Source organism: Ranitomeya variabilis, chromosome 1, assembly GCF_051348905.1.
Source record: "Ranitomeya variabilis isolate aRanVar5 chromosome 1, aRanVar5.hap1, whole genome shotgun sequence".
Classification (NCBI taxonomy): domain Eukaryota; kingdom Metazoa; phylum Chordata; class Amphibia; order Anura; family Dendrobatidae; genus Ranitomeya; species Ranitomeya variabilis.
In genome coordinates this window covers 510,893,249-510,911,977 of record NC_135232.1, presented here as the reverse complement: position 1 = coordinate 510,911,977, position 18,729 = coordinate 510,893,249, and the positions used below count along the sequence as shown (strand labels likewise).

Sequence of the window (18,729 nt, the reverse complement as noted above, 5' to 3'; positions counted from 1 at the left end):
GGCAGCTTGTAGTCTACCATGAAGACTAATGAAACATGCCAAAAGTAAAAAAAAAAAGTTTTTAAAAATATAAAAAATAAAAAAATATATAAAAGCTCAAATCACCCCCCTTTTGCCCCATTCAAAATAAAATAAAACAAAAATCAAACATATACATATTTGGTATCGACGCGTTCAGAATCGCCCGATCTATCAATAGAAAAAAAGGATTAAGTCAAATTGCCAAAATTAAGTTTTTTTTGGTTGCCGCGACATTGCATTGAAATGCAATAACGGGCGATCAAAAGATCGTATCTGCACCAAAATGGTATCATTAAAAAACGTCAGCTCGGCGTGCAAAAAATAAGCCGTCACCTAACCCCAGATCACGAAAAATGGAGACACTATGGGGATCGGAAAGTGGCATGGTGCAATTTTTTTTTAACACAGTTTGGATTTTTTTTTTCACCACTTAGGCCTACGTCACACTGGCGTGTTTTACGGACTTATGAGAGGCGCAGAAAATACGGATTGCATACGGTACCATGATTCTCTATGGCCCTGCTCCTATCTGCCGTATTTTACGGATCCGTATTATACGGTCTTGTACGGCCGTAGAAAACCGCAGCATTCTGCTTTTGTCAACGTATTGCGCAAAAAATCCACCAATGAAAGTCTATGGGGCGAGAAAATTATGGATTACACACGGACCATGCGTGTGACTTGCGAGAAATACGCAGCTGTGTTCTCTAGAAAAGCCGGTAATTCAGTGCGGTGTACAGTAAAGTCACACTGACAGAAAACAATAGAATAGGTAGAATAAATGTGTACACATAGAATAGGTATATATATATATATATATATATATATATATATATATATATATATATATACATATAAGTATATATATATATATATATATATACTGTATATATGTGAGTGAGACACACACACACATATATATATATATATATATATATATATATATATATATATATATATATATATATATATATATATATATGTATATATATATATATATATATATATATTTATATTTAATTCAGCGCTAGATAGCATAAAAGCCGGTAATTCAATTGCGGGCTTTTGCTATCTCCTTCACAAACCCGACAGTATATGAGACATGGTTTACATACAGTAAACCATCTCATATCCCTTTTTTTATTACATATTCCTCTTTAGTAATGTAGCAAGTGGCTGTGTGTAAAATTTTGAAGCTCTAGCTATTAAATTAAAGGGTTAAATCCCGGAAAAAATTGGCGTGGGCTCCCACGCAATTTTCTCCGCAAGAGTGGGAAAGCCAGTGACTGAGGGCAGATATTAATAGCCTAGGGAGGTACCATGGTTATAGGACCCCCCCTGGCTAAAAACATCTGCCCCCAGCCACCCCAGAAAAGACACATCTGGAAGATGCGCCTATTCTGGCACTTAGCCTCTCTCTTCCCACTCCCGTGTAGCGGTGGGATATGGGGTAATGAAGGGTTAATGTCACCTTGCTATTGTAAGGTGACATTAAGCCAGGTTAATAATGGAGAGTAGTGTTGAGCATTCCGATACCGCAAGTATCGGGTATCGGCCGATACTTGCGGTATCGGAATTCCGATACCGAGATCCGATACTTTTGTGGTATCGGGAATCGGTATCGGGATTAATATCAATGTGTAAAAGAAAGAATTAAAATAAAAAATAGGGATATACTCACCTCTCCGGCGGCCTCTGGACTTTACCGCCGTAACCGGGAGCCGTTGTACCTAAGAATGCGCGCTTGAAGGGCCTTAGATGACGTCACGGCGCTCTGATTGGTCCGTAGCGGTCCCGTGACCGCTACGCGACCAATCACAAAGCCGTGACGTCACCTAAGGTCTTTCTAGCACTTGAAAGACCTTAGGTGACGTCACGGCTTTGTGATTGGTCGCGTAGCGGTCACGCGACCGCTACGGACCAATCAGAGCGCCGTGACGTAATCTAAGGCCCTTCAAGCGCGCATTCTTAGGTACAACGGCTCCCGGTTACGGCGGTAAAGTCTAGGGCGCATCAGAGGGTGAGTATATCCCTATTTTTTATTTTAATTCTTTCTTTTACACATTGATATGGATCCCAGGGCCTGAAGGAGAGTTTCCTCTCCTTCAGACCCTGGGAACCATACAGGATACCGTCCGATACTTGGTGTCCCATTAACTTGTATTGGTATTGGGTATCGGTATCGGATCAGATCCGATACTTTGGCGGTATCGGCCGATACTTTCCGATACCGATACTTTCAAGTATCGGACGGTATCTCTCAATACTAATGGAGAGGCGTCAATTATGACACCTATCTATTATTAATCCAATAGTAGTAAATGGTTAATAAAACACATACACATTATTAAAAAGTATTTTAATGAAATAAAGACACAGGGTGTTTTAATATTTTATTATACTCTCAATCCACCTGAAGACCCTTGTCACCTGAAATAAAGTTAAACAAAAAAAACAACAATATTCCATACCTTCCGTCGATCAGTCTTGTCCCACACTGTAAATCCATCTGAAGGGGTTAAATCATTTTACACCCAGGAGCTCTGGGCCTGAAAAGTTCCCACGGTCGAGTTCATATGAGTTCATCCAGCAGAGGGAGCATCACCGCGACTCGAGGTAACTATAGGACATTCCCCTGCATTCCATTCATTAACCAAATTTTACAAACAGGAGCACAGCTGCATTAGCAGAGCTCCTGGGTGTAAAATGATTTAACCCCTTCAGATGGATTTACAGCGTGGGACGTGACTGAGCACCGGAAAGGTATGGGATATTGTTGCTTTTTGTATTTTTTCTTTTTTACAGAACGAGGGTCGTCATTTGGATTAAGAGTATAATAAACTATTACAACACCCTTTGTCTTTATTTCAATAAAATACTTTATTCTTAATGTGTGTGTGTGTTTATTTAACAATTTACTACTATTGGATTAATAATGGATAGGTGTCATAATTGATGCCTCTCCATTATTAACCTGGCTTAATGTCACCTTACAAATAGCAAGGTGACATTAACCCTTCATTACCCCATATCCCACCTCTACACGGGAGTGGGAAGAGAGAGGCTAAGTGCCAGAATAGACTCATCTTACAGATGTGCCTTTTCTGGGGTGGCTGGGGGCAGATGTTTTTAGCCAGGGGGGGTTCTATAACCATGGTCCCTCTCTAGGCTATTAATATCTGCCCTCAGTCACTGGCTTTCCTACTCTGGCGGAGAAAATTGCGCGGGAGCCCAAGACAATTTTTTCTGGGATTTCACCCTTTAATTTAATAGCTAGAGCTTCAAAATTTTACACACAGACACTTGTTACATTAGTAAAGAGGAATATGTAAAAAAAAGGGATATGAGTTGGTTTAATGTATGTAAACCATGTCTCATATCATGTCGGGTTTGGGAAGGAGATAGCAAAAGCCGGCAATTGAATTACCGGCTTTTATGCTATCTTGCGCTGAATTAAGTATGAATATATATATATATATATATGTGTCTCACTGACATATATATATATATATATATATATATATATATATATATAGTACGGGCCAAAAGTTTGGACACACCTTCTCATTTCAAGATTTTTCTGTATTTTCATGACTATGAAAATTGTACATTCACACTGAAGGCATCAAAACTTAATTAACACATGTGGAATTATATACTTAACAAAAAAGTGTGAAACGACTGAAATTATATTCTAGGTTCTTCAAAGTAGCCACCTTTTACTTTGATGACTGCTTTGCACACTCTTGGCATTCTCTTGATGAGCTTCAAGAGGTAGTCTCCGAAACTGGTTTTCCAACAATCTTGAAGGAGTTCCCAGAGATGCTTAGCACTTGTTGGCCCTTTTGCCTTCACTCTGCGGTCCAGCTCACCTTAAACCATCTCGATTGGGTTCAGGTCCGGTGACTGTGGAGGCCAGGTCATCTGGCGTAGCACCCCATCACTCTCCTTCTTGGTCAAATAGCCCTTACACAGCCTGGAGGTGTGTTTGGGGTCATTGTCCTGTTGAAAAATAAATGATGGTCCAACTAAACGCAAGCCGGATGGAATAGCATGCCACTGCAAGATGCTGTGGTAGCCATGCTGATTCAGTATGCCTTCAATTTTGAATAAATCCCCAACAGTGTCACCAGCAAAGCACCCCCACACTATCACACCTCCTCCTACATGTTTCACGGTGGGAACCAGGCATGTAGAGTCCATCCATTCACCTTTTCTGCATCGTACAAAGACATGGTTGTTGGAACCAAAGATCTCAAATTTGGTCTCATCACACCAAAGCACAGATTTCCACTGGTCTAATGTCCATTTCTTGTGTTCTTTAGCCCAAACAAGTCATTCTGCTTGTTGCCTCTCCTTAGCAGTGGTTTCCTAGCAGCTATTTTACCATGAAGGCCTGCTGCACAAAGTCTCCTCTTAACAGTTGTTGTAGAGATGTGTCTGCTGCTAGAACTCTGTGTGGCATTGACCTCATCTGTAATCTGAGCTGCTGTTAATTTGCAATTTCTAAAGGCTGGTGACTCAGATAAACTTATTCTCAGAAGCAGAGGTGACTCTTGGTCTTCCTTTCCTGGGGCGGTCCTCATGTGAGCCAGTTTTTTTGTAGCGCTTGATGGTTTTTGCCACTGCATTTGGGGACGCTTTCAAAGTTTTCCCAATTTTTTGGACTGACTGACCTGCATTTCTTAAAGTAATGATGGCCACTCATTTTTCTTTATTTAGCTGCTTTTTTCTTACCATAATACAAATTCTAACAGTCTATTCAGTGGGACTATCAGCTGTGTATCCACCAGACTTCTGCACAACACAACTGATGGTCCCAACCAGATTTATAAGGAAAGAAATCCCAGTTATTAAACCTGACAGGGCACACCTGTGAAGTGAAAACCATTCCCGGTGACTACCTCTTGAAGCTCATCAAGAGAATGCCAACAGTGTGAAAAGCAGTCATCAAAGCAAAAGGTGGCTACTTTGAAGAACCTAGAATATAAGACATAATTTCAGTTGTTTCTCACCTTTTTAAGTGTATAATTCCACATGTGTTAATTCATAGTTTTGATGCCTTCAGTGTGAACGTACAATTTTCATAGTCATGAAAATACAGAAAAATCTTTAAATGAGAAGGTGTGTCCAAACTTTTGGTCTGTACTGTATATATATATATATATATATATAGACTGTATATATGTTTTTAGGAATATTTTAGCCGATGGATCCATGATTTGTCCATTTTGCAAGCCTGCGTAAAAAAATTGCCGTACGGAAGCCATACAGATGGCACACGTATACATTTGTCCATAAAAATCGCATCCTCGCATTGAATACGGAACAGTGTTTTGGGAAAATTACTGCGTATTACAGCCGTAAAATATGGACCGTATTTCCCTACGCTGAGTGTGACGCCGGCCTTAGATGAAAAAGAACCTAGACATGTTTGGTGTCTATGAACTCATAATGACTTGGAGAATCTTAATGGCCGGTCAGTTTTAGCATTTAGTGAACGTAGTAAAAAAGCCAAACAAAAAACAAGTGTGGGATTGCATTTTTTTTGCAATTTCACCACACTTGGAATTTTTTTCCCGTTTTCTGGTACAAGACATCTTAAAACCAATGGTGTCATTCAAAAGCACAACTTGTCCTGCAAAAAAATAAGCCCTCACATGGCCATATTGATGAAAAAATAAAAAAGTTCTGACTCTGAGAAGAAGGGGAGCAAAAAACGCAAAACTGAAAAAAGCTCCTGGGGTTAAGGGGTTAAAGAAGCAACTTATTAAGTGGTAATTGTCCAGCTGTAACAGGAGTAGCCAGAAGTCCATTAGCGTCCTATACCTGGCATTCCACACTTGGCAACCCTATAAAGTATCCATATGATACAGAACAAAACTCTGTACTAATGCCTTTGCTTACTAACATCTGTTATATATATCAAGCTGGAGTTATTCCAATTATCTCTCTTCTTTTCAGGGGAACTTTGGCAGTGTGGAGCTCTGCAGATATGATCCTTTAGGCGACAACACGGGAGAGCTGGTTGCAGTAAAAAAACTTCAGCACAGTACAGCTGAGCACGTCCGTGATTTTCACAGGGAGAGTCTCATTCTGCGTGCTCTCCATAGTGACTACATTGTCAAGTACAAAGGGATATGCTATAGTGCAGGTGAGTTTTTATACAGTACCTACCTGTTGCCTCAGGTGTTCTAAAAATTGTTTTGTAAGGTCAGAAGCCTTCTCCATCCTGCCATCTCATCAAGACTGGCGAGGAAAAAATCGATTTTGATGAACTGTGGCCTAATAGTGTCAGAAATAATGTGACAGATCTGACTGTGCAATGTGGTTTCTATAAACAGAAGCCTTACATATGTCAGTGAGTAAATGTCATGTAATGTAATTATGGGAAAATGTAGGTATGAAGGTAAGCTGCCAAGACACAATTAAATTAGCAGTACATGAAGTTTTCCTACAACACCCACATGTTTTGATCAGTCATTGGCATTCTGAAATTAATGAACTGATTAATTTGAACCTACTATAAAATATGAGCTCAGAATCATAAAGAATATATGGCTATGTGCAGACGTTGCGGATTTGCCTCTGGAATTTTTTGTGCGGATTCTGCATCTCTTGGCAGAAAACGCAGGTGCGGATTTGATGTATTTTTTTGCGCGCTTTTGATGCGTTTTTGATGCGTTTTTGAAAGCGAAATAAAGATGTATTATTGAGCAAAAAAAAAATAAATTGTGATGTCATTTCTTGTCCAACCTCCTCTTTTACATTTGTCCAACCCACACTCCATTAGGGCTGTCCCAGACGTCCAGATAATTCCGGTACCGGAATAAATCGGTACCGGAGTTATCCGTGTCCGTGTGCCTGGGAACTCACGGAGGCCATACGTGCGGCACACGTGTGCCGCCCGTATGGCGAGTGGGTACCACACGGAGCGTGTGGTACCCACTCTGCATGGTGCTGAAGCTGCGATTCATATCTTCCCTGCAGCAACGTTTGCTGTAGAGAAAATATGAAGAATAGTGTTTAAAATAAAGATCTATGTGTCCGCCGCCCCCCCCACCCCCTGTGCACCCCCCCGCTGGTCAGAAAATACTTACCCGCTCCCTCGCTGCTTCCTGGTCTGGCCGCGGCTTCTCCTGCATGCGGTCACGTGGGGCCGATCATTTACAGTCATGAATATGTGGCTCCACCTCCCATAGGGGCGGAGCCGACTATTCATGATTGTAAATGATCGGCCCCACGTGACCGCATACAGTAGGAGGCGCGGCCAGACCAGGAAGGAGCGAGGGAGCGGGTAAGTATTTTCTGACCAGCGGGGGGGCGCACAGGGGGTGGGGGGGCGGCGGACACCTAAATCTTTATTTTTAACACTATTCTTCATATTTTCTCTATAGCAAACGCTGCAACAGGGAAGATATGAATACCGGCTTCAGCACCATGTGGGGGGGACAGCGCTTACTGTAGCGCTGTCTCCTGCACGCACACGGACCCCAGACGGAGAATGTCCATGTGAGGTCCGTGTTTTACGCGGACCCATTGACTCTATTGGGTCCGTGTAAAACGTGCGCTCCCACGAACACTGACATGTCTCCGTGTTTGGCACACGGAGACACGGTCCGCAAAAAATCAATGACATCTGCACAGATGCATTGATTTTTATGGGTCTACGTGTGTCAGTGTCTCCGGTACGTGAGGAAACTGTCACCTCACGTACCGGAATCACTGACGTGTGAAACCGGCCTTACACACATAGATAGATAATAGATAGATAGATAAATAGATAGATAGATAGATAGATAGATAGATAGATAGATAGATATAAATATAGATAGCTAGATCTATAGATATATGAATAGATAGATTTATGTATCTATCTATAGATATATGTATGGATAGATATATCTATGGATAGATGTAGATAGATATATGGATAGTTAGGCTACTTTCACACATCAGTTTTATTTCCGTCAGGCAGGATCCGGCGAATTTTTGAAAAAAATGGATACGTTGCAAATAGTGAAAAACTGATGCAACAGATCCATTTTTTTTTGAGAGAGAGAACAGAAAATGTGCATCATTTGAATGGAAAAATGCATGAAAAACCGGATTCGGAGGCCAGATTTATCATTTCACATCTCAGTTTCATACATTTTTCGCCAGATCTTTCTTTGGGCGTTTTTTTGCCGCACAGAAAAAACGTTCCTCTATACGTTTTCTCCGTCTGCCAGAAATAGCTTTTTTGACGGATCCGGCAAAAAACGGATGAAACGTGTGGCCATCAGGTGCAATCTGGCGCTAAGGCTACGTTCACATTTGCGTTGTGCGCCGCAGCGTCGGCGCCGCAGCGCACAACGCAAACAAAAACGCAGCAAAACGCATGCACAACGCTGCGTTTTGCGCCGCATGCGTCGTTTTTTTCATTGAATTTGGACGCAGCAAAAATGCAACTTGCTGCGTCCTCTGCGCCCCGACGCGGGCGCCGCAGCGACGCATGCGGCGCAAAACGCAAGTGCGCCGCATGTCCATGCGCCCCCATGTTAAATATAGGGGCGCATGACGCATGCGGCGCCGCTGCGGCGCCCGACGCTGCGGCGCTGGCCGCAAATGTGAACGTAGCCTAATACAACTCTACGAGAAAAAACGGATCCGGGGGAAAAGAACAGATGTTTTTTTTAAAACTCGCCGGAATGTGCCTGGCAGCAAAAACCTGATGTGTGAAAGTAGCCAGATAGATACATGGATAGATATATCTATGTATCTATAGATATAACTATCTATCTATAAATATATCTATAGATAGATATAGCCATAGTTATATCTATAGATATATCCATAGATATCCATGTATAGATATATAGATTTATCCATAGATATATCCATAGATATATAAAAGCAAGGCTGATGTTGATAAATGAACATGTTTAATTAAAAAAAAAAGTGGAAAAAAGAATGTTGCGGGCTCCAGCGCAATTTTCTGCACCAGAGGGGGAAAGCCGACGACCGGGAGCATTATATTTGTAGCCTGGGAAGGGGGTCATACCCATGGCCCCTTCCCAGGCTATGAGTATCAGCCCGCAGCAGTCTGCGTAGCCTTTACTGGCTATTAAAATAGAGGGACCTTCCAAAAAATGACGTGGGGTCCCCTATATTTTATAGCCAGAAAGGCTACGCAGACAGCTGCTGGCTGATATTCATAGTCTAGAGAGGGGCCATGGATATTTGTCCCCCCCGGCTACAAATACCAGCCCCCAGTGGCCCCAGAAATGGTGCATCTGTAAGATTTGCCAATTCTGGTGCTCAGTCTCTCTCTTCCCACTCCCCTGTAGCAGTGGGATATGGGGTAATAAGGGGTTAATGTCACCTTGCTGATGTAAGGTGACATTAAGCCTGGTTAAAAATGGAGAGTCATCAATAAGACGCCTATCCATTACTAATCCTATAGTAGTGTGAGAGTATAAAAAAAAAGACACAGCCAGAAAAAAGTATTTAAATATTGTTAATTTCACCGTACTTACCATTCTTGATCACCTGTAAAAAATTAAAAATAATAAACCAACCGTATACTCACTTTCCACCGTAGTCCAATTAATAACGAGTGTCCCATGACAATCTCCCCTATAGAACAGTGACACCGGGTGATGTCACTGCTCTATAGGCCTCCAGTGACACATTGACAGGAGACAATGGCTCCTGCAGTGCATCACTGAGGAGGTTACCTGAGTTCAGGGTCTCACTTTATGGCAAAGCTCTGTGGGAATTTTCCCACACAGCAGTGCCACAAGTGAGAGTAGGAACTCTTTCTCACAGAGGTGGATGGATACAGTGCGGAAGGATACCTTCCGTCATTGTATCCTGGAGCCCTTGGAGAGCAGTCACATCAGCTGATGTGGCTCCTCTCCACGGGACATCGTCGTGGAACACTCGTATTAATTGGATATCTGCAGTTATGACTTGTATTGTTTAAGATTATTGTACTTGTTTTTATTATACAATGGGAATGTGGAAAACCACATGAAAAACGACCAAAATGGGTATAAATATAACAAAATCTTTATTAAATATAACCACAAATAAGTAACACACTTAATAAGGCTCAGGACAGAAGATAGAACAAGGTGCTAAAAAATGGTGGCTGTGCACCTATAGAATGGCCACCATATGATAGAAACCGTGCGGATACAAGCCCGACAGCTACCTACTCCAATAAACATAAAGTGAGTATAATATATATTGTAACCCCCTTGATCATCTTAGACCATGCGATTCCGAATATTCCATGCCTGGAAACCAGGACTAATCACCGCCTAAGCGGTCGGAAGTGTACCTGTGAGCAGGGGGAGATGAAGGAGGAAGCCAGGACCGGTCACCGCACGGGCACCCGACGCGCGTTTCGGAGCGGAAGCTCCTTCGTCAGCACGCCCCCTGACGAAGGAGCTTCCGCTCCGAAACGCGCGTCGGGTGCCCGTGCGGTGACCGGTCCTGGCTTCCTCCTTCATCTCCCCCTGCTCACAGGTACACTTCCAACCGCTTAGGCGGTGATTAGTCCTGGTTTCCAGGCATGGAATATTCGGAATCGCATGGTCTAAGATGATCAAGGGGGTTACAATATATATTATACTCACTTTATGTTTATTGGAGTAGGTAGCTGTCGGGCTTGTATCCGCACGGTTTCTATCATATGGTGGCCATTCTATAGGTGCACAGCCACCATTTTTTAGCACCTTGTTCTATCTTCTGTCCTGAGCCTTATTAAGTGTGTTACTTATTTGTGGTTATATTTAATAAAGATTTTGTTATATTTATACCCATTTTGGTCGTTTTTCATGTGGTTTTCCACATTCCCATTGTATTCAAGGTTGTACGGCTGGGTGTTGACATATCCAGTAGAGGCAATGTTAATATCTATGTAAAATGTTGACAATGTTGCTATATAATACCTTTATTTCTCTATTGTTTTTATTATGTATACCCCTCCTCACATGTAAAGCGCCATGGAATAAATGGCACTATAACAATAAATAATAATAATAATAATAATCTGCAGACACAGGGAGTATATTGTTTGTTTGTTATTTTAATATTTTTTACAGGTGAGCAAGGGCTTCGGGGATCAAGGTGATGGTGAGTATGTACTCTATGTTGTACTGTATGTACTCTATGTCTATATGTATGTACTGTATGTCTATATGTATATGTTGCATGTACTGTATGTTATGTGTTGTATGTAATGTTGTATGTGCTGTATGTCATATGTTGTATGCACTGTATGTTGTATGTTGTATGAACTGTTGTATGTTGTATGTGCTGTATGTCATATGCTGTATGTTGTATGAGCTGTATGTCATGTTGTTTGTTGTATGTACTGTTGTATGCTGTATGCTGTATGTGCTGTATGTATGTATTGTATGTTGTATGTACTGTATGTATGTACTGTATGTTGTATGTACCATTGTATGTTGTATGTGCTGTATTTCATATGTTGTATGTACTGTTGTATGTTGTATATACTGTATGTATTTACTCTATGTTGTATGTACTGTATGTATGTACTGTATGTTGTGTGTTGTATGTACTGTTGAATGTTGTATGTTGTATGTGCTGTATGTCATATGTTGTATGTTGTATGTACTGTTGTATGTTGCATGTACTGTATGTACACTACAGACCAAAAGTTTGGACACACCTTCTCATTTAAAGATTTGTCATGACTATGAAAATTGTAAATTCACACTGAAGGCATCAAAATTATGAAGGAACACATGTGGAATTATATACTTAACAAAAAAGTGTGAAACAACTGAAAATATGTCTTATATTCTAGGTTCTTCAAAATAGCCACCTTTTGCTTTGATGACTGCTTTGCACACTTTTGGCATTCTCTTGATGAGCTTCAAGAGGTAGTCACTGGAAATGGTCTTCCAACAATCTTGAAGGAGTTCCCAGAGATGCTTAGCACTTGTTGGCCCTTTTGCCTTCACTCTGCGGTCCAGCTCACCCCAAACCATCTCGATTGGGTTTAGGTCTGGTGACTGTGGAGGCCAGGTCATCTGGCGTAGCACCCCATCACTCTCCTTCTTGGTCAAATAGCCCTTACACAGCCTGGAGGTGTGTTTGGGGTCATTGTCCTGTTGAAAAATAAATGATGGTCCAACTAAACGCAAACCGGAAGGAATAGCATGCTGCTGCAAGATGTTGTGGTAGCCATGCTGGTTCAGTATGCCTTCAATTTTGAATAAATCCCCAACAGTGTCACCAGCAAAGCACCCACACACCATCACACCTCCATGCTTCACGGTGGGAACCAGGCATGTAGAGTCCATCCGTTCACCTTTTCTGCGTCGCACAAAGACACGGTGGTTGAAACCAAAGATCTCAAATTTGGACTCATCAGACCAAAGCACAGATTTCCACTGGTCTAATGTCCATTTCTTGTGTTCTTTAGCCCAAACAAGTCTCTTCTGCTTGTTGCCTTTCTTTAGCAGTGGTTTCCTAGCAGCTATTTTACCATGAAAGCCTGCTGCACAAAGTCTCCTCTTAACAGTTGTTGTAGAGATGTGTCTGCTGCTAGAACTCTGTGTGGCATTAACCTGGTCTCTAATCTGAGCTGCTGTTAACCTGCGATTCCTGAGGCTGGTGACTCGGATAACTTTATCCTCAAAAGCAGAGGTTACTCTCGATCTTCCTTTCCTGGGGCGGTCCTCATGTGAGCCAGTTTCTTTGTAGCGCTTGATGGTTTTTGCAACTGCACGTGGGGACACTTTCAAAGTTTTCCCAATTTTTCAGACTGACTGACTTTCATTTTTTAAAGTAATGATGGCCACTCGTTTTTCTTTACTTAGCTGCTTTTTTCTTGCCATAATACAAATTCTAACAGTCTATTCAGCAGGACTATCAGCTGTGTATCCACCAGACTTCTGCACAACACAACTGATGGTCCCAACCCCATTTATAAGGCAAGAAATCCCACTTATTAAACCTGACAAGGCACCCCTGTGAAGTGAAAACCATTCCCGGTGACTACCTCTTGAAGCTCATCAAGAGAATGTCAACAGTGTGCAATGCAGTCATCAAAGCAAAAGGTGACAAATGTCTTTTTTCGGCCTTGCTAGCTATGTTACTATGTTACTATGTTATCATCAAATTCCTCCACAGCTGTACCAGGAGGTGAAACGGATGCTCACACAGATGTTACTGAATGGTGTCATTCAGGAAAGCCAAAGCCCGTGGGCTTCTTCCATAGTCTTAGTGCGAAAGAAAGATGGAACTCTGAAATGTGTACTGTTGCAAGTTAAATGCCTTCACTGTGCAAGATTCGTACCCATTATCCCATATCAAGGAGTACTCCTTATCTGTCCTGTGACACGCTAGATACTTCTCTGCACTAGATCTTGCCAGTGGATATTGGCAAGTGCCAATGTCCGAACATGACCGAGCGAAGACGGCCTTTATACTACCAATGTACCTGTTCGAGTTGAACAGAATGCCGTTTGGGCTGCCTAACGCTCCTGGGACTTTTCAGCGACTCATGGAAAGGTGTTTGGGCGATCTGAACTTTGAAGCCAATTTAATCTACCTGGATGATATAAGTGTGTATGCCTCCACAGTCGAAGAACACCTGCAATGTTTAGAACAAGTACTGAGCAGGCTTCAGTAACATGGGCGAAGGTAAAACCGTTCATGTGCCATCTGTTCCATACCCAGATAGAATACCCAGGACATGTGGTCTCTGTAGAAGGAGTATGGCCATCCTGAGAAAAGACTGCAGCAGTACAAGATTGGCCAACCCCGAAGACCATGAAGGATGGCTGGGCCTTTCTGGGATTTACCGAGTACTATCAGCCATTCGTGAAAGACTTCACCCGCATCATGAACCCGTTATTGGAGCTCCAGAGTGGAGTCCTGTCTGGAGCCAAGAATTGGGAAATCCAGTGGGGAGAATACCAGGAGAAAAAATTCCAAGCCTTAAAAGTGGTCTTGACAGAAGCACCCGTCCTAGACTGCGCCGACTTCTCTCAACCCTTCATCCTATATACTGATGGGAGCTTGCATGGACTTGGAGCTGTGTTGTCACAGATTCAGGACAGCAAGGAGCGAGTGATTGCTTATGCAAGTCGTTCTCTTCATGACTCCAAACAGAATACAGACAACTACAGTTCAGATCAGTGAATTTTGCTATACTTTGTCCTGCCGTTCAACACTCCTCTTAAAGGCGTTGTTTGAAGAGCCACATGTGAATGGCGCCGCAATGCGCATGATCGACCACAGGTCCATTTACATGGTGCTCTTTACACTGCAGGTAGGCACCGGGGACACCCTGGGGATGAGGAGAGCGAGGAGGACAGAGCCCAGTGACCACTCTGCAGAGGAGTCATAGCAAAGGTGCCATCTCCCTCACAAGGGACCAGCGCTCCTCCTGCCGCCCAGCAATCTCTGCTCCGGAGCCGGCGCCACCTCCTCTTCCTTCATTAGCATCCCCGGCACCTGCGCTGGAAATTTGAAGGGCAGCGCAAACTGCGCATGCCCCAAAAAAACTTACAGCGCTGGCGCCGAGGACGCTAATGAAGGAAGAGGAGGCGGCGCCCGGCACGCAGAGTACTGAGTGATGGCTGGGAGGCGTTTGTGCCAGGGGGGACATGTCTTTTCCCCCTACTACAGGTATGACAGGCAAATTCTAAAAACGATTATTTCAGCATTGGAAGGTACCCGAACTAAAAGAGCCACCTTCACAGAATGCAGCATTAGTGCTGCACAAGGTGGCTCTTTTAGTTAAAAACGCCTGGGGGGTGACTGGTTCCCTTTAACACAGGTGCTCATTAGGGTGGAATCACAGTAGCATATGGCATCGAATGTGATCTGCCAATGATACTTGGCTCTTGCTTTGCTGTGAGCGTGAGCCAAGTGTCCGTGCTCCAATGCTCTCGCAGCACAGGTGTGGAGGAGACAGAGAAATTAATTTCTCCATCTCCTCAATGGTCTGACTCGCCGTGTATCAGGCCGGTTTCACACGTCAGTGGCTCCGGTACGTGTGGTGACAGTTTTCTCACGTACCGGAGACAATGACTCACGTAGACACATTAAAATAAATGTGTCTCTGCACATGTCAGCATGTTTTCACGGACCGTGTGTCCGTTTGAAAAACACGGAGACATGTCAGTGTTCGTGGGAGCGCACGTATCACACGGACCCATTAAAGTCAATGGGTCCGTGTAAAACACATACCGCACACAGATGCTATCCATGTGCCGTCCGTGTGCCGTGCAGGAGACAGCGCTACAGTAAGCGCTGTCCCCCCAGCTTGTGGTGCTGAAGCTGCCATTCATTTCTTCTCTCCAGCAGCGTTCGCTGGAGAGAAGGAATGAAAAATCATTGTTTTTTTTGTTTTTTTGTGTTTAAAATAAAGATCCTTGTTACCACCCCCCTCCCACCCCCTGTGCGCCCACCCACTGGAAATAAAATACTCACCCAGCTCCCTCGATGCTTCCTCTCAGCGCCACAGCTTGTCCTGTTTGAGCGGTCACGTGGTGCCGCTCATTACAGTGATGAATATGCGGCTCCACCTCCCATAGGGATGGAGCCGCATATTCATCCTGTAATGAGCGGTACCACGTGACCACTCATACAGGAAGAAGCTGCGGCGCTGAGAGGAAGCATCGAGGGAGCCGGGTGAGTATTTTGTTTCCAGCGGGCGGGTGCACAGGGAGTGGGAGGGGGGTGGTGACAAGGATCTTTATTTTAAACACAAATAAAAAAAATGATTTTTCATTCCTTCTCTCCAGCGAACGCTGCTGGGAAGAAGGAATGAATTCTGGCTTCAGCACCAGATGCAGGGGACAGCACTTATCTCTAGCGCTGTCTCCTGCATGGTCCGTGTGGTCCTCAGTGGGCACACGGGCGGCACACGGCTGCCGCACGTGTGCCACACTGATGTGCCACGTGAGCACACGGACACACGTATCACGGATAACTCCGGTACCGAATTTACCGGTACCGGAATTATCTGGACGTGTGAGACTGGCCTCAGACTGTAACATCTGCTGAGAAAAAAAAAACGACTGCACACGGACAGCAAGTGAGAAGAGAATCGTACCACTTTTGTGGAAGAAAATGGAACAGATTTTTTTTTTTATACTCTTTATTAGTCCATGTGGCAACATTTCACTTCCATATCAGAGAAATGTGCAGTTATGGATCTGAAACGTTGCCACATGTGCCAATAAAGAGGATGCTACTTTTCTCACAATTAATCGGAGTGATAGATAGACAGATACACACACATACATAATAAGAATAGATACTGAAAATTACACCATTTATGCAGGACAGTAGAAGTATACACAGCTCCACAATATACCGTATATACTTGAATATAAGTCGACCCCAGTATATGCCAAGGCACCTAATTTTGCCATAAAAAACTGGGAACTTTTGCTTATTGAGTCGAGTATAAGCCAGGTATGCATTGTCCCCACATCCCCGTCCTTGTAAGCATGGCTCCCCTGTCCCTGTATGCATGGCTGCTCCTCATCCCCGTCCTTGTATGCATAGCTCCTCATCACCGTCCTTGTATGCATGGCTCCTCATCCCCATCCTTGTCTGCATGGCTCCCTCGCCCCTGTCTTTGTGTGCATGTCTCCTTATCCCCATCCTTGTATGCCTGGCTCCTTATCCCCGTCCTTGTTTGCATGGCTCCTTATCCCCATCCTTGTATGCATGGCTCCTTATCCATGTCCTTGTATGCATGGGCCTCTTATTCCCATGTTTGTATGCATGGCTCCTTATCCCCGTCCTTGTATGCATGGGCCTCTTATTCCCATTTTTGTTTGCATGGCTCCTTATCCCAGTCCTTGTATGCATGGGCCTCTTATTCCCATTTTTGTTTGCATGGCTCCTTATCCCAGTCCTTGTATGCATGGGCCTCTTATTCCCATTTTAGTATGCATGGCTCCTTATCCCCATCCTTGTATGCATGGCTCCTTAATTGTTCATGTATGCATGGTTCCGATAAAAAAAACAAAAAAACACACATCCTACTTACCTTCCCTGCATGCCCTCGCAGCATCTCATTCTGGTGCCAGCAGCTCCTGTGGCCGGGTGATCACGTGTCCTCCACTCATTAAGGTAATGAATATTTACCCACGCCTATGGGAGTGGAGAGGGGTGAATACTCATTACCTTAATGAGCGGAAGACACGTGATCGCTCAGCCTGAAGAGCTGCTGTCGCCGGAACGAGATGCAGCGAGGGTGCGCAGGGAATGTAAGTGGGACGTGTGCTGGAAGCCGGCAGCTGTGGCTGTGAACGCTATAAGAGAAATGAATATTCACTGCCAGCGCAGTGAATATTAATTTCTCCTTAGCAGCGGCACAGGCTTTAGCCGCTGGCTCCTGCCTCTGTGACCCACTGCTCCCCCTCCGTTCTTTGGGGACAATGACTCGTGTATAAGCCGAGGGGGGTGTTTTCAGCACAAAAAAAATATGCTGAAAAACTCGGCTTATACACGAGTTTATACGATATACTACAATCTATTCTATACACAGCAGCATATTATATACCGTGTTAAGGAATATAGAGCGGTGTATATATTATATAGTGTAGAGATGTGGCAGCAGTGTATATATAGTGTGAATTCCACACTATATACATAGCGCCACGCTATATAAACATCTCTTCACTATACAAACATCTCTACATTCTCTCTCTCTCTCTCTCTCTCTCTCTCTCTCTCTCTCTCTCTATATATATATATATATATATACACACATCTCTACAATATACGGTAATTAGGACAGCATTATACTATATAATGATGCATACATCACATAGGAGACACCGCGACTGCTGACTGTATATACAATATATAGTTGATACTGTGACTGATGTGTATAGTTGTAGTATCACCTATATATTGTATGTGATACTGTGACTGCTGTAAACACACTATATAGATGAAACTGAAAAAAATATATACAGTTAGGTTCATATATATTTGGACAGAGACAACATTTTTCTAATTTTGGTTATAGACATTACCACAATGAATTTTAAACAAAACAATTCAGATGCAGTTTAAGTTCAGACTTTCAGCTTTCATTTGAGGGTATCCACATTAAAATTGGATGAAGGGTTTAGGAATTTCAGCTCCTTAACATGTGCCACCCTGTTTTTAAAGGGACCAAAAGTAATTGGACAGATTCAATAATTTTAAATGTTCATTATTAGTACTTGCTTGAAAACCCTTTGTTGGCAATAACTGCCTGAAGTCTTGAACTCATGGACATCACCAGACACTGTGTTTCCACCTTTTTGATGCTCTGCCAGGCCTTCACTGTGGTGGTTTTCAGTTACTGTTTGTTTGTGGGCTTTTCTGTCTGAAGTTTAGTCTTTAACAAGTGATATGCATGCTCAATTGGGTTGAGATCAGGTGACTGACTTGGCCATTCAAGAATATTCCACTTCTTTGCTTTAATACTTTAATAAACTCATGGGTTGCTTTGGCTTTATGTTTTGGGTCATTGTCCATCTGTAGTATGAAACGACGACCAATCAGTTTTGCTTCATTTGGCTGGATCTGAGCACATAGTATGTCTCTGAATACCTCAGAATTCATTTGGCTGCTTCTGTCCTGTGTCACATCATCAATAAACACTAGTGACCCAGTGCCACTGGCAGCCATGCATGCCCAAGCCATCACACTGCCTCCGCTGTG

At 43.2% G+C, this 18,729-nt stretch overlaps 1 protein-coding gene across 1 annotated transcript in view; it reads left to right on the top strand.

The window, feature by feature from the left end:
* JAK3 (Janus kinase 3) overlaps nucleotides 1–18,729 on the top strand; it is a 712,213-nt gene that overhangs the window by 570,702 nt on the left and 122,782 nt on the right. Inside the window, exon 19 of the mRNA XM_077253311.1 lies at nucleotides 5,986–6,175. Coding sequence (XP_077109426.1) covers nucleotides 5,986–6,175 — 190 coding nt within the window. The remainder of the gene's footprint in view (nucleotides 1–5,985; nucleotides 6,176–18,729) is intronic.